At 40.8% G+C, this 13,725-nt stretch overlaps 1 protein-coding gene across 4 annotated transcripts in view; it reads left to right on the top strand.

The window, feature by feature from the left end:
• The window catches only part of LOC137384483 (triple functional domain protein), an 873,575-nt gene that overhangs the window by 541,451 nt on the left and 318,399 nt on the right, over positions 1-13,725 (top strand). For all 4 annotated transcript variants that reach the window (XM_068058645.1, XM_068058631.1, XM_068058625.1 and 1 more), the window contains 2 exons: positions 1,619-1,768; positions 4,552-4,666. In XM_068058645.1, the coding sequence (XP_067914746.1) occupies positions 1,619-1,768; positions 4,552-4,666 (265 nt within the window). The remainder of the gene's footprint in view (positions 1-1,618; positions 1,769-4,551; positions 4,667-13,725) is intronic.

Raw genomic sequence — 13,725 nt, 5'->3', positions numbered from 1 at the left:
GACCGTCACCACCCTCTGCGTATAAAAGTTCTTCCTTAAACCTCCCGCCCCTCACCTTAAACTTGTGACCCCTCGTAACTGACCCTTCAACTAAGGGGAACAGCTGCTCCCTATCCACCCTGTCCATGCTCCTCATAATCTTGTACACCTCGATCAGGTCACCCCTCAGTCTTCTCTGCTCCAGTGAAAACAACCCAAGCCTATCCAACCTCTCTTCATAGCTTAAATGTCCCATCCCAGGCACCATCCTGGTGAATCGCCTCTGCACCCCCTCCAATGCAATCACATCCTTCCTATAATGTGGCGACCAGAATTGCACACACTACTCCAGCTGTGGCCTTACCAAAGTTCTGTACAACTCCAACATGACCTCCCTGCTTTTGTAATCTATGCCTCGATTGATAAAGGCAAGTGTCCCATATGCCTTTTTCACCACCCTATTCACCTACCCTTCTGCCTTCAGAGATCTATGGACAAGCAAGCCAAGGTCCCTTTGTTCCTCAGAACTTCCCAGTGTCAGGCCATTCATTGGAAGGAGTAATGTGACACGGAAGTATTCAAAGTGAATCACCTCACACTTTTCAGCGTTAAGTTCCATCTGCCACTTTTCTGCCCATTTGACCATCCCGTCAATATCTTCCTGTAACCTAAGACACTCCACCTCACTGTTATCCACTCGTCCAATCTTTGTGTAATCCGCGAACTTACTGATCCTACCCCCCACATAGTCATCTATGTCGTTTATATAAATGACAAACAATAGGGGACCCAGCACAGATCCCTGTGGTATGCCACTGGACACTGACTTCCAGTCACTAAAACAGCCGTCTGTCATCACTCTCTGTCTCCTACAGCTAAGCCAATTTTGAATCCACCTTATCAAGTTACCTTGTATCCCATGTGCATTTGCTTTCTTGATAAGTCTCCCATGTGGGACCTTGTCAAAGGCTTTGCTGAAATCCATGTAAACTACATCAACTGCACTACCCTCATCTACACACCTGGCCACATGCTCAAAAAATTCAATCAAATTTGTTAGGCATGACCTTCCTCTGATAAAGCCATGCTGACTATTCCTAATCAAATTTTGCCTCACCAAGTGGAGATAGATTCTCTCCTTCAGAAATTTCTCCAATAGTTTCCCTACCACTGACGTGAGACTCACTGGTCTGTAGTTCCCTGACCTATCTCTGCAACCTTTCTTAAATAGTGGGACTACATTAGCTGTTCTCCAGTCCTCTGGCACCTCCCCTGTGGCCAGAGAGGAATTAAAAATTAGGGTCAGAGCCCCTGCAATCTCCACCCTCGCCTCCCACAGCATCCTGGGACACAAATCGTCCAGACCTGGAGATTTGTCCACTTTTAAGCCTTCCAAAACCTCCAATACCTTGTCACTCCCTATGACAATTTGCGCAAGAACCTCACAGTCTCTCTCTAAGTTCCGTATCTACATCAGAACCTCACAGTCTCTCTCTAAGTTCCATATCTACAATTGTAAAATGCCTTCTAATTGTCACAGATCCCCACCTCGGCACAGTAATGTCATTATTGTTGCTTTTAGCCGCCCATGAAAGACTTTAATTGAATTTACAACTGCTGATGTGGTTTCTGTGCATAGGTCTGCAGTGTTCTGGAAAGTCTGGAGCAGGAGTACAAACGAGAAGAGGACTGGTGTGGAGGAATCGATAAGCTTGGTCCAAATTCAGAGTGTGATCACGTGACACCCATGATCAGCAAACATCTGGAACAAAAAGAAGCCTTTCTCAAAGTAGGTGGAAACACAATGTGTGCTTGCTCACTATTAGTCGTTTCCAGATAGACATTCACCAGGTGAAGGGGAAAGTGTGATTTCAGAAATATACAATAAACATGTAAAAGGTATCGGATACAATATTTAATACTTATACGCAGCCGTTCCACTTTCAGTTCTAAAGTGGGCATTTAAAAATTTCTCTTCTAGAAATCAGTGACGTAGGTGGGGAAGAGATCTTTATAATTGTTTTTATACTGATTTGAACCAATAAGTTCCAGGATATTTCTGGATTGAAACAGACATTTAAAAACTGATTTTTTTGCCCAAATCTCCAGCTGCTTGTGGATCATGCGACACGTGCATATTGCACTAATTACATCATCGCATTAGTTGAGTGGTGGCATCATGTACGTGCATTTGGTTCTGACTAACATTGTTATACGAATGTGGAAAACTCAAGTGAAATACATTAAATAATGCCACAGCATGTGTACATACCTACCCATGTGCAGTGGATCTTTGACTATCAAAGGATGCCAAAATAGCTTATCTGTACACACATTTCATCTACCTATAGTATAAATCAATGTGCTGATGGGGTTGGATTTGTCATGGTAGGTTGTTGTAGAATGGTGTCAATATGTCATAGCATACACTGGATTTGAGGATTTTGCATCAGCATTAGCTATTATACTGGAGCCCACATAATGTTATTTAACTACCCGACTACCACCTGAATGGAATTTTGTATTGCCAATACTGCAAAATACAATTTAGCAGTTCTGTGCTGTGATTTTTAACGTTTCTTTTATCATAATGACTGTAAATTTATCACAAATGTAATTGTCTATCAAGGGATCAGAGAAGCCACAAGTTTACAAAAGCAAAATATTGTGGATGCTGGAAAAATGAGGTGCCGTTCCTCTCGCTTGCTTTGAACACTCCAGCAGACCATGGACAGAATGGTCAGAGTGAGAGCATGGTGGAGAAGTAAAATGACAAGAGACAGGAAGCTCGGGATCGCGCTTACAGAATGAAGGTGTTCTGCAAAGCGGTCACCCGGTCTGCGTTTAGTCTCCCCAATCCACAAACATGATTTGCCTGGTAGACCCATTGTTTCAGCGCCTTCCTACCCAAGTGAACTGATTTCATCCTATCTTGACTGTATATTTTATCCATTTGTCCAGTCTCTTCCCACCTACATCCATAACTCTTGCGATGCCCTCTGCCACTTCAACAGTTACCAGTTTCCTGGCTGTTACCGCCTCTTATTCCACATGGATATCGAGACCCTCTACACCTCCATCCCCTACACCCGACCTTTCTGTCCTTGGTCTGCTACAGTGTTCCAATGAAGCTCAACATAACCTTTGCCCCCCTCACCCCCTCCCCCATTTTTTTCTTATTTCCTTTTTATTTTACTGGCTCGTTTTTCCCCGCCCCATTGTTTCGTTCTTAATACCTTTACTTTCTGTTTGGGTGTCTGCTGTCCTGCCATTTACACCTCATCCAGATGCATCTTTTGTTTTTTTACTTGTCCCATTATGTCTTCCTTGGCTTTGTATCACAAAACCATTTGTCATTGAATATGTCCTGCCCTCCACCCTGTCACAGATCTTCCCTTTTGTTCTTCTTCCCTCCCCCTTCACTTGCTCAAACATTTCTAACTTTTGCCAGTTCTGATGAAAGGTCACACAGACCTGAATCGTTAACTCTGTTTTTCTCTTCACAGATGCTGCCTGACCTGCTGAGTATTTACAGCATTTTCTGTTTCTGTTGAAGCCAGCAGCAGATTGCCTGGAGTAGGAAATAGAAATGTTACACCAGAACATTAGAGGCATTGTTTGGAAAGAACAGAGAAAGTACTGAGACCCCGAAAATAATAATTAAAATTCAAAAATATAAAGGGATGGTATGAAAACTTTACATCAGAATCCTGAGGTGTACGGGGTACTGCTGGACTACAGCTAGCTAAGACCACACAGTTTACCAGCACATATCCCAATAAGCTTCCTGCTACTCATACAGTAGACCACCCTACTCTTCAAGGACTTTGAGGTGCAGATTAGCAAAAAATCCCAACCCCCAAGGACAAGTCTATTCTTGCAAGGGTTTGAGTATTCTCTAGATGGTCTGCAGGTGTGAATAGTTCCTCAAATGCAACACCATTTAGCATAAAATATGTTCGTCCACCACCCTTCTGGCCACAATGTGGATGCAAATGATACCCTTTGAATAGTGATTCCACTTGTTGGAGGTCCAAAGTTTTATCAGTAGTTGCTTATCTCTCTATGAGCCAAATTTGTAGGTGCAAGCCCCTGGATTATACAAGCACTTGTTCTCATATCCGGCCTCCAAATAACACCAGCAGTTGTTGTTACAAATCTCAGATCTGCCTCAGCTGTCAAAAAATGGACATCTGCTTTCAGCGTATTGGCAAGACCTACACATGGCAGCTTGTTCTGCTAGATGCACAGGTTTACTGCTCTATAACATATTTATTTAGTGACAACTAAATCCAGGTTCCTATGTGATGAGTTTTGATAAGGAGCCATGCTTGCCTTGAGACTGGCTCCTCCTTCATGGTATTGAGAATGAGTATTTTAAATCATCTCTTGGATTCTGTTAATACTGTTAGCAATATTTAATAATTTGTAATCAAATGTCATGTGGGCATGAATCGTTTAAAGCGGTTCGATATCTATATGTGATGAGTAAAATTGTGCTTGTGTGCAAAACTGAGCTAATCAAGTGACATTTAGTTTCTTTGGTTAATTTTAGTTAACCTTTTCTTATAGGCCTGCACTTTAGCAAGGAGGAATGCTGATGTTTTCCTGAAGTATCTCCATAGAAATAGTGTCAACATGCCAGGAATGATGAGTCATGTCAAAGCACCTGAGCAGCAAGTAAAAAGTAAGACCTCTTTTACTGCAGATAGAAAACGAGAGCTTTATCACAATCAAAGAAATGTACAGCACAGAAGGAGGCCACTTGATCTGTCGTGCCTCTGCTGGCTCTTAGAGAAGTTGTACTTAGTCCCTAATCCCCACTTTTTGTTTGTAACCCTGTAAGTTTCTCATCCTACAGTACCTGTCTCTCAACTCCCTTTTAGAATTATTTATGGGCCACTTTTTCAGATAGAGCATTCCAGATTGCACCAACTATGAGTAAAAACATTTCTCCTCGTCTCCCTTCTAGATCTTTTGAATCTATGACCTCTGGTTATTGACCCATCCACCAGAGGAAATAGTTTTTCTCTATCTGCTGTATCAAAATCTCTCATCTTGAAAACCTCCTTACTTTCCCTCCTCCCCTTATAACTGAAGTCCCTCTTCCCTGGTAACATCCTCTTAAGCCTGTTCTGTACATTTTCACAGGCCTTTGCATCTTTCCTGAAGTGTGGTGCTTAGAATTGTCTACAGTACTCCGACTGAGGCTAACCAGTAATTTATAAAGTTCTGGCATGATCTCTTGCTTTTTATATTCTACCCCTCTATTTATAAATTCAAGTAACCATTATGCTTTTTTAACCACCTTATCAACTTGCCATACCATCTTAAAGGATCTTAATGGACACAAAGGTATCTCTGCTCATCCACATTTTTCAAAATAGTGCCATTTATAATATACTGTATTTCCATATTAGTCCTCCCAAAGTGCATCACTTCATTCTTCTCTGTATTGAACTCCATCTGCCATGCTTATGATCATTTCACCATCCTGTCTGTCATCCTGTAATCCATAACTATCTTCACTATCTACTACTTTACCAAGTTTCATATCATCCACCAACTTTTTAATGTTGCTTATAAAAAATGAAATGAATAATAGACCCAAAACTGACTCTTGGGGAATACCAGTGCAAGCCATTTTCTAATCTGAAAAGCATTCATTCACTACCGCTTTTAGCTTCCTGTTACTGAAAAAATTTTGTATCCATACTGCTACTTTCCCCTGAATTCTATGAGCTTCCAGCTTCTTAATAAACCTTCTGTGTGGCACTTTGTTGAATGCCTTCTGAAAGTCCATTTGTATACATCCACTGCACTACTTTGATCAGTTTTGCCTGGTACCTCATCAAAGAATTCAAACAAGTTTATTACACATGATTTACCTTTAACAAATACATGTTGGCTTTCCTTGGTTAACCTGTGCTTTTCCCAATGAAAGTTTATTTTATTCTTGATGATGGTTTCCAAAAACAGGGGAGTCCCACTCCCCTGCCCTTTTCCCCCCATAGCCCTGCAATACTTTTCTCTTCTGGTGCTTATTCAGTTCCTTTTTGAAAGCCATGATTGAACCTGCCTCTGCCACCCTCTCAGGCAGTGCATTCCAGATACTAACCACTCGCTACGTAAAAATGTTTTTCTGATGTCGTCATTGGCAAAAGCAGCAATCACCTCAAATTAGTGTCCACAGGTTCTTGACTGTTCTACTCTGTCTAGACCCCACATGATTTTTGAACACCTCTACCAAATCTACTGTCAACTTTCTCTTCTCTAAGGAGAACAACCCAGATTCTCCAGTCCATCCACATACCTGAAGTCCCTCATCCTGGGACCATTCTTGTAATACTTTTAGGCACCCTTGTAAAGCCTTTCTAAAGTGTGGTGCACAGAATTGGACACAATACTCCAGTTGAGGCTGAATCAGTGTTTTATAAAGGTTCATCATAACCTTTTTGCTTTTGTACTCTTATGTCTCTCTTTATAAAGCCCAGGATCCTGTATGCCTTTTTAACCAGTTTGTTAGCCTGCCCTGCCACCTTCAAAGATTTCTGCACATATAACCCCAGGTCTCTGTATTCCTGCAGCCCCTTTTAGAATTGTACCCGTTATTTATCACAAGTCCTTGTTCTTCCTACCAAAATGTATCACTTCACTGCATTAAATTTCATCTGGCTCAGTCAAACACAACTTGCCTTTAACTAATCCGTGCTGGCATTCCTTAATTCATCCACACTTGTCGAAGTGACTTTTAATTTTATTCCAATTATTGTTTCAAAAAGCATTCCCACCACCAAGATTAAACTGACTCGCCTGTAGTTGCTGGATTTATCCTTACACTGTTATTGAACAGGATGAAATATTTGCAATTCTCTGGTCCTCTGGCACCACACCCATATCTAAGGAGAATTGGAAGATTATGGCCATCCTTGGATGAATCCCATCTAGTTCTGGTGACTTATCAACTTTCAGTACAGCCAACCTTGCTAATATCTCCTTTTTAATTTTTAGCCCATCCAGTATCTGAATTACCTCCTCCACCACTATGACTTAGGCCGCATCTTTTTCCTTGGTAAAAACATACCGCAAAGTACTAATTTAGTACCTTTTTGATCCCTAATCGGCCCCATCCCTTCTGTTACTACCATTTTACCATTTAAATGCCTTTTGGATTCCATTTTATGTTAGCTGCCAGTCCCACTTCTCAGACTCTCTCCTTGTCTCTCTTATTTCCTTTTTCACTTCCCATCTGAACTTTCTTTTTTCAACCTGTTCACACTTGAATTATCAACCTAACATCTGTCATATTCATCCTTTTTCTGCTTCACCTAACTCTCTATCTTTATCATCATCCGGGGAGCTTTGGTTGTCTAACTTTCCCCCTCATGAGATTGTACCTCAACCATCCCTGAACCATCTCCTCTTTAGAGGGAGCCCACTGTTCCCTTGCAGTTTTGCCTGCTGATCTTTGAATCCCGTTTATTTGGGATAGATCTGTTCTCATCCCACTGAAATTGGCCCTCCTCCAATTAAGTATTTTTACTCTATAAATTGCTTCTTGTTCTTGTCTGTAGCTAACCTAAACCTGATGATACTATGATCACTGTTCCTTACATGTTTCCTTACTGACACTTGATCCACTTCATTCCTCAGAACCAAATCCAGCAATGCCTCATTCCTCCTTGGGCTGGAAACATACTGATAATGAACATTCTCCTGAACACACTTCAGAAACTCTTTCCCCCTCTCTGCCCTTTACACTATTACTATCCAAGTCTATATTAGGATAATTGAATTCCCCCATTATCACTAATTATCACTACTGTATAGTTTTTGCATCTCTCTGTAATTTCCCTGTAAATTTCCTCCTCTCTATCTTTTCCACTATTTGGTGGCCTACAGAATACATCCAGTAGTGTAATGGTACCTCAGCAGCCTAGGAGATATTCAGTAATGCTAATTATTTTAACATGTCTTCTCTATCTATTACAATCTTGTCTGTAACTTCCCTTTCTTCTCTTAGTATAACCTTCACATCATCCACTTCCTTTGTGAAGACACATGCAAAGTACTCATTAATACTTTAGCTATGTACTTCCTCTGCCTCTACGTGATGATTTTCCTTGGGTCCTTAATAGGCCAACTTTTTCCTAATTGCTTGCACTTTATATGTTTATAAAATATTTCAGGGTTCAATTTAATGTTGCTCGCTAATCTTTTCTCGTAATTTCTTAATCTCTCCTGTACTTTCCATAATCTGGTTATTAACTGAATCTTTCTCCTGATATTTGTCATAAGTTTACTTTGTCCGTTTTATTTCAACTTTTATTTCTTTTGTCATTCAGGTTGCATTAGCTTTGGATGTTTTTCCCTTCAAAGGAACATGTCTAGTTTGTACCTGAACTACCTTTTTCCTGAATGTCCTCCATTGCTCTGTTCCTGCAATACCCTGCAATTACTTTTTCCAATCTACCCTAATTACTGAAATTAGCTGTTTTCCAGTTGAGCATTTTTACCTTTGATTTCTTTTGGTCTCTTTCCATAATTGCTTTAAACCGAATAATGTTGTGGTTACTGTTAGCTAGATAATTTCCTACTGTAACACATTCCACTTGCCCTACTTCATTTCCCAGAAGCAGATCCAACACTGCTTCCTTCCTTGTGGACTGGAGACATTTTGATTGAGAAAATTCTTCTGTACACATATCAGAAATTCTTCACCTTCCCCTGATTAGCACTATGTTTTTCCAAGTTTATATTAGGCTAATTAAAGTCTCCTAATATTAAAACTTTATTCATGTTACACACCTTTGAAATTCGCCAACAGATTTGCTCATCTATCTCCTCACTGTATGGAATTGTAAAAAAAGAACTCCCAATAATGGAGCAGCTTCCCCACCCCCGCCATTCCGTAACTCAAGCCGCATAGAATCAGTCCTAGATCAATGATCAATGAAGGGTAGGTAGTTACTTAGATCTTAGAGTAGGTTAAAGGTTCGGCACAACATCATGGGCCGAAGGGCCTGTACTGTGCTGTACTGTTCTATGTTCTATACTGCCACACCCCTCCTGATTTTCCTTCTCTATCATTCCTGAATATTTGGTAACCAGGAATATTGAAAACCCATTCCTGTCCTTGTTTGAGCCATCTCTCTGTTAATGCAACCACATCATAATCCTATGTCGCAATTTGTGCCTGTACTTCATCAACCATATTAGTTACCTACGGACATTGATGTACATACAATTTACTCCCTCCTTTGCTACTTTTGCTATTTTCCTCTATCTGGCTGCTGCAATTTTTGGGATATTTCTAATTTTACTGTTGTTTATCTCTCTCTGTTCTCTGATCTAATTTATGCTTCTTCTGGTTTCCCTCCCCCTGTCTAATTAGATCAGACCCTCCCTGACATTACTAGTTAACCTCTCAGCACAAACATTAGTCCCAGCTTTGTTCACTTGCAACCCATCCATTTTGCACAGGTGTCCCTTCCCCCAGAATCAGACCCAATGCCCCAAGAATCTGAAACTCTTCTGCACCACTTCTCCAGCCATGCATTTACCTGCACTATCTTCCTGTTTCTGAACTCATGAGCATGTGCCACTGGGAGTAATTCTGAGATTGCTACCTTTGAGGTCCTTTTTTAAAAAAATTTCCTAGCTCCTTAAACATTGCCTGAAGGATCTCAATGCTTTTTCTACCTATATCATTCCTTCCAATATAAGCCATGACATCTGGCAGTTCCCTTTCCCCTCACAAAATGTTCTACACCCCGTCATTTATATCCTTTACCCTGGTACCAGGACGACAACAAACCATTCGGGAATCATGTTTACAGTTAGAGAAAAACTTTTCTGTGTCCCTATTGAGTCCTCTACAACGACTGCATTTCTACTTTCTTTTTTCCTGTGTGCAGTCAAATCACCTGTGGTACCGGGGGTTTGATTCTTACTGCATTCCTCCAAAGAGTCATCACCCTCCTCGGTATTTAAAATTGATAACTGGTTAGTGAGTTCCATTATCTGTGTCTTTCTCCTACCCTGTGTGGTAGTCACCCACATCCTCACCTCCTGCACTTTTAGTAACTGTGGAGTGACCACCTCCTGGAACGTAAGTTTGAGGAAGCTTTCAGGTTTCCGGATGCACTGCAGTGCCTCCAGCTTGAGCTCAAGCAACTAGTGGCACTTCCTGCATGCATGGTTATCCAGGATGCATGTAGTGTCTTTGAGTTCCCACATAGAATAGGGTGTGCATGCAACACATCTCTGCTGGCCTGCCATGGTAGTTAATCCACTGACCTTAAAATTACCTAGACCTTAACCACTAAAACACGTGACACTGAACTCTAAAGATTTAAGAAACTGATGTCTAAGACACTGTCCTATAAAACTCTTAAGAAACTGACCTCTGAGATTTTAAAATAGTAAAATATTAGCTAAAGGCAGGGCAATTGTATCTACAAATCTAAACCACAATGGAAGCAACCATAAAGTGAATTTCTCCAGTGTAAAAAAAAAATGAACAATTTAGTAAACCAACTTAACTATTACCCACCAATCCATTACCTCTGTGGCAGTGACAGCATTTTTGAATTTTTCTCAGTTTTCCGGGTTCAGTCTTGCTTTGACTCTGACTTTGCCCTCTTGCACCCTTTCCCCTCAGGCTCGCTCTCTCCACTCTCACTGACTCTCTCACTCTTTCCTCTCGGGCTTGCACTCTCTGCTCTCATTTACTCTCACTCTTTCCACTCAGGCTTGTGCTCTCCACTCTCACTGACTCTCTCACTCTTTCCTCTCTGGCTTGCACTCTCTGCTCTCATTTACTCTCACTCTTTCCACTCAGGCTTGTGCTCTCCATTCTCACTGACTCTCACACTGTTTACCCTCAGGCTTTCTCTCTCTGCTGTCACTGATTCTCTTTTATCTTTGGTCTCTCACATGGATTTCCCACAGGCTTGCTCTCTCTCTCTTTATATAATGCTTTGTGGTGCTAGAGAGGGGAGCAATAACCTGAACTAATCTTCATCAGGAGAAAGTCTGTAATGGATATTTACCTGTTTGTTTTAGTCGATTAGTGACATAGTTTAGATTTTGTATCATATCTAGGCATGTTTAGTAGATTGGACCAGAACCAGGTTTAGTTTATTATATAGTTTATTATGTTTTATTATTTAGTTTATTATGACTTTAGTTTATTATGACTTACCTTTCTCGCTTTATGACATATCACAAATTTCTTCATATTTGTTTATTGTATTTTCCAATGCAAATACCTGAGACATTGTGCAGTGTTGCCAAAGTTAAGAATAGAACTAAGATGTGGTGCTCCAGAACTAGCTGTGCTTCTAGCCAAACTGTTCTTCTGTACCTACAACACTGGCATGTACCTAACAATGTGGAAAATTGCTCAGGCAAGTCCTGTGCACAAAAGTCAGGACAAATCCAACCCGACCATTTCCCACGCCAGCAACCTCCTCATTCATCAGCAACATATCGGAAAGAATCATTAACAGTGCCATCAAGCAGCACTTAATGAATGTATCAGTTTCAGTTCTCCCAGGACATTCAGTTCCAAAGCTCATTATAGTCTTGGCCCAAACATGGACAAAAGAGCTGAATTCCAGGGGTGAAGTGAGAGTGACAGGCTGTCTTGACATCAGGACAACAATCAACCAGGTGTGACAACGCTAGCAATATTGATGCCAATGGAAATCAGGGGAAAACTCTCCACTGATTGGAGTCATAGCTGGTACAAAGGAAGATGGGTGTGATTGTTGCAGGCCAATCATCTCAGCCCCAGGTCATTCCTGTGGAAGTACCTCAGGGCAGCATCCTAGGCCCAACTATTAGCTGCTTTGTCACTGAGCTTCCCTCCATCATAAGGTCAGCAGTGTTGCAGTTTATTGATAATTGTACAGTGTTCAGTTCCATTTGTAATCCCCTGAGCTAATAAAGCAGTCTATGCCTGCATGCTGCAAGACCTAGACAACAAGTGGCCAGTAACATTCATGCCACACCAGTGCCAGGCAATGACCATTTCCAACAAGAGAGAATCTAACCACCTCCCTTTGGTATTGAATGACATTTCATGTCAACTGGACCAAGCTGGTGGCAACTAGAGTAGGTCAGAAGTGCTGAATGTTCTGTGGTGTGTGGCTCGCCATCTGTCTCCCCAAAGCATCTCCACCACCTGCAAAACACAAATTAGGATTGTGACGGAATGCTCTCCACTTGCTTGGATGGATGCAGCTGTAATGCCACTCAAGAAGATCAGCACTATCCAAGATAAAGCAGTATGCTTGATCAACACTTAATCCAATAGCCTAAATATCCATCCTGTGCACCACCATTGTACCATGACTTCAGTGTATTATCTATAGGATGTCACTGTGGCTTCTTCAGCAGCAACTCCTACTTCTGTGACCTCCACCCCCTAGATGGATAAGGGCTGCAAGTGCATGGGGGAACACCATCACCTCCAAATCACACACTATCCTGGCTTAGAAATATATTCTATTTAAAATTTGTTGCCGTATCCCCTGTCTGTAATGCTATCCCTCCTTTTCTGTCATCAGCAAGTGTGATTACCCTGCAGTTAGCTTGATGCCCAGATTATTTATAAAGATTAGAAATTACTGTGGTGAAAGTACTGAATCTTATAGGATTCCACTGAACACTTACACTCATTGTCTGACTTATTATAAATATTTTCTGTTTCTTATTTTTTTCAGCTGGTTCCTAATTCAGTCCTATATTCATGTGTTTAATTTAATTGGAAGACTTTAATATGGAACTTTGTTCAAAACTACCTGCAACTCCAATATACACTATTCATTTTATCTGTAACATATTTAAAGAAGTCAGGCAGCATCTTTCCCATCTAAATCCAGTGTTAAACACATCTATCTCTTAGGGATTCTATTTGTTACTGTTAAGTATTACTTTTGACTATTATTAGTCCTGCAGAACCTTACCAGTGGTTAATGGTTCTTTCATGACAATACCAATGCCCCACAATTTCCTAAAATAAAAGCAAAATACTGCAGATGCTAGAAATCTGAAATAAAACCAAACAGTGCTGGAAATGCTCAGCAGGTCTGGCAGCATCTGTGGAGAGAGAAGCAAAGTTAATGTTTCAGGTCAGTTCTGATGAAAGGTCACTGACCTGAAACGTTAACTTTGCTTCTCTCTCCACAGTTGCTGCCAGACCTGCTGAGTATTTCCAACACTTTTTAGTTTTACCCCACAATTTCCTCCCTGCTCTCCTTCAGCAGCCTAGGATATATATGATCTGGCCACAAGATTTGCCTGTCATAAGTCACACTGTCTTCAAAATCTTCTATATTACTGTGTTGGGTGTACTGCAGAATGGCGAGTTAGTATTATCCTTTCAAAGCAACACTTCTGGAAATTATTAAATGTTTATTAAATATTTTAGCTATTTTATCTTCACTGGTATGTTTTATCATCTGCTTTTCTAACTTCTAACTGTGGTTTTATAGTTCTGATTCTGGCAGTTCTATACCTTTTAGTAATATGCTTAACATTGTCAGTTGTACTCATCTCTAAGATTCTCTTTGCACTTCTAATATTGCTTTTCACTTGTTTTAGCAAATTCCTATACTCCTCCCAGAACATGCTCCTTTTTACCCTGCAAGCTTGGTGTAATTTCTTTTAATACCCATCTTAATTGGCATGTTCATTCATTTTGGAGGATGTTTATGTAAATTTTCCTGGGTACAACAT

This window comes from Heterodontus francisci, chromosome 2 (assembly GCF_036365525.1).
Source record: "Heterodontus francisci isolate sHetFra1 chromosome 2, sHetFra1.hap1, whole genome shotgun sequence".
Classification (NCBI taxonomy): domain Eukaryota; kingdom Metazoa; phylum Chordata; class Chondrichthyes; order Heterodontiformes; family Heterodontidae; genus Heterodontus; species Heterodontus francisci.
This window is presented reverse-complemented; position numbering and strand designations above follow the sequence as displayed.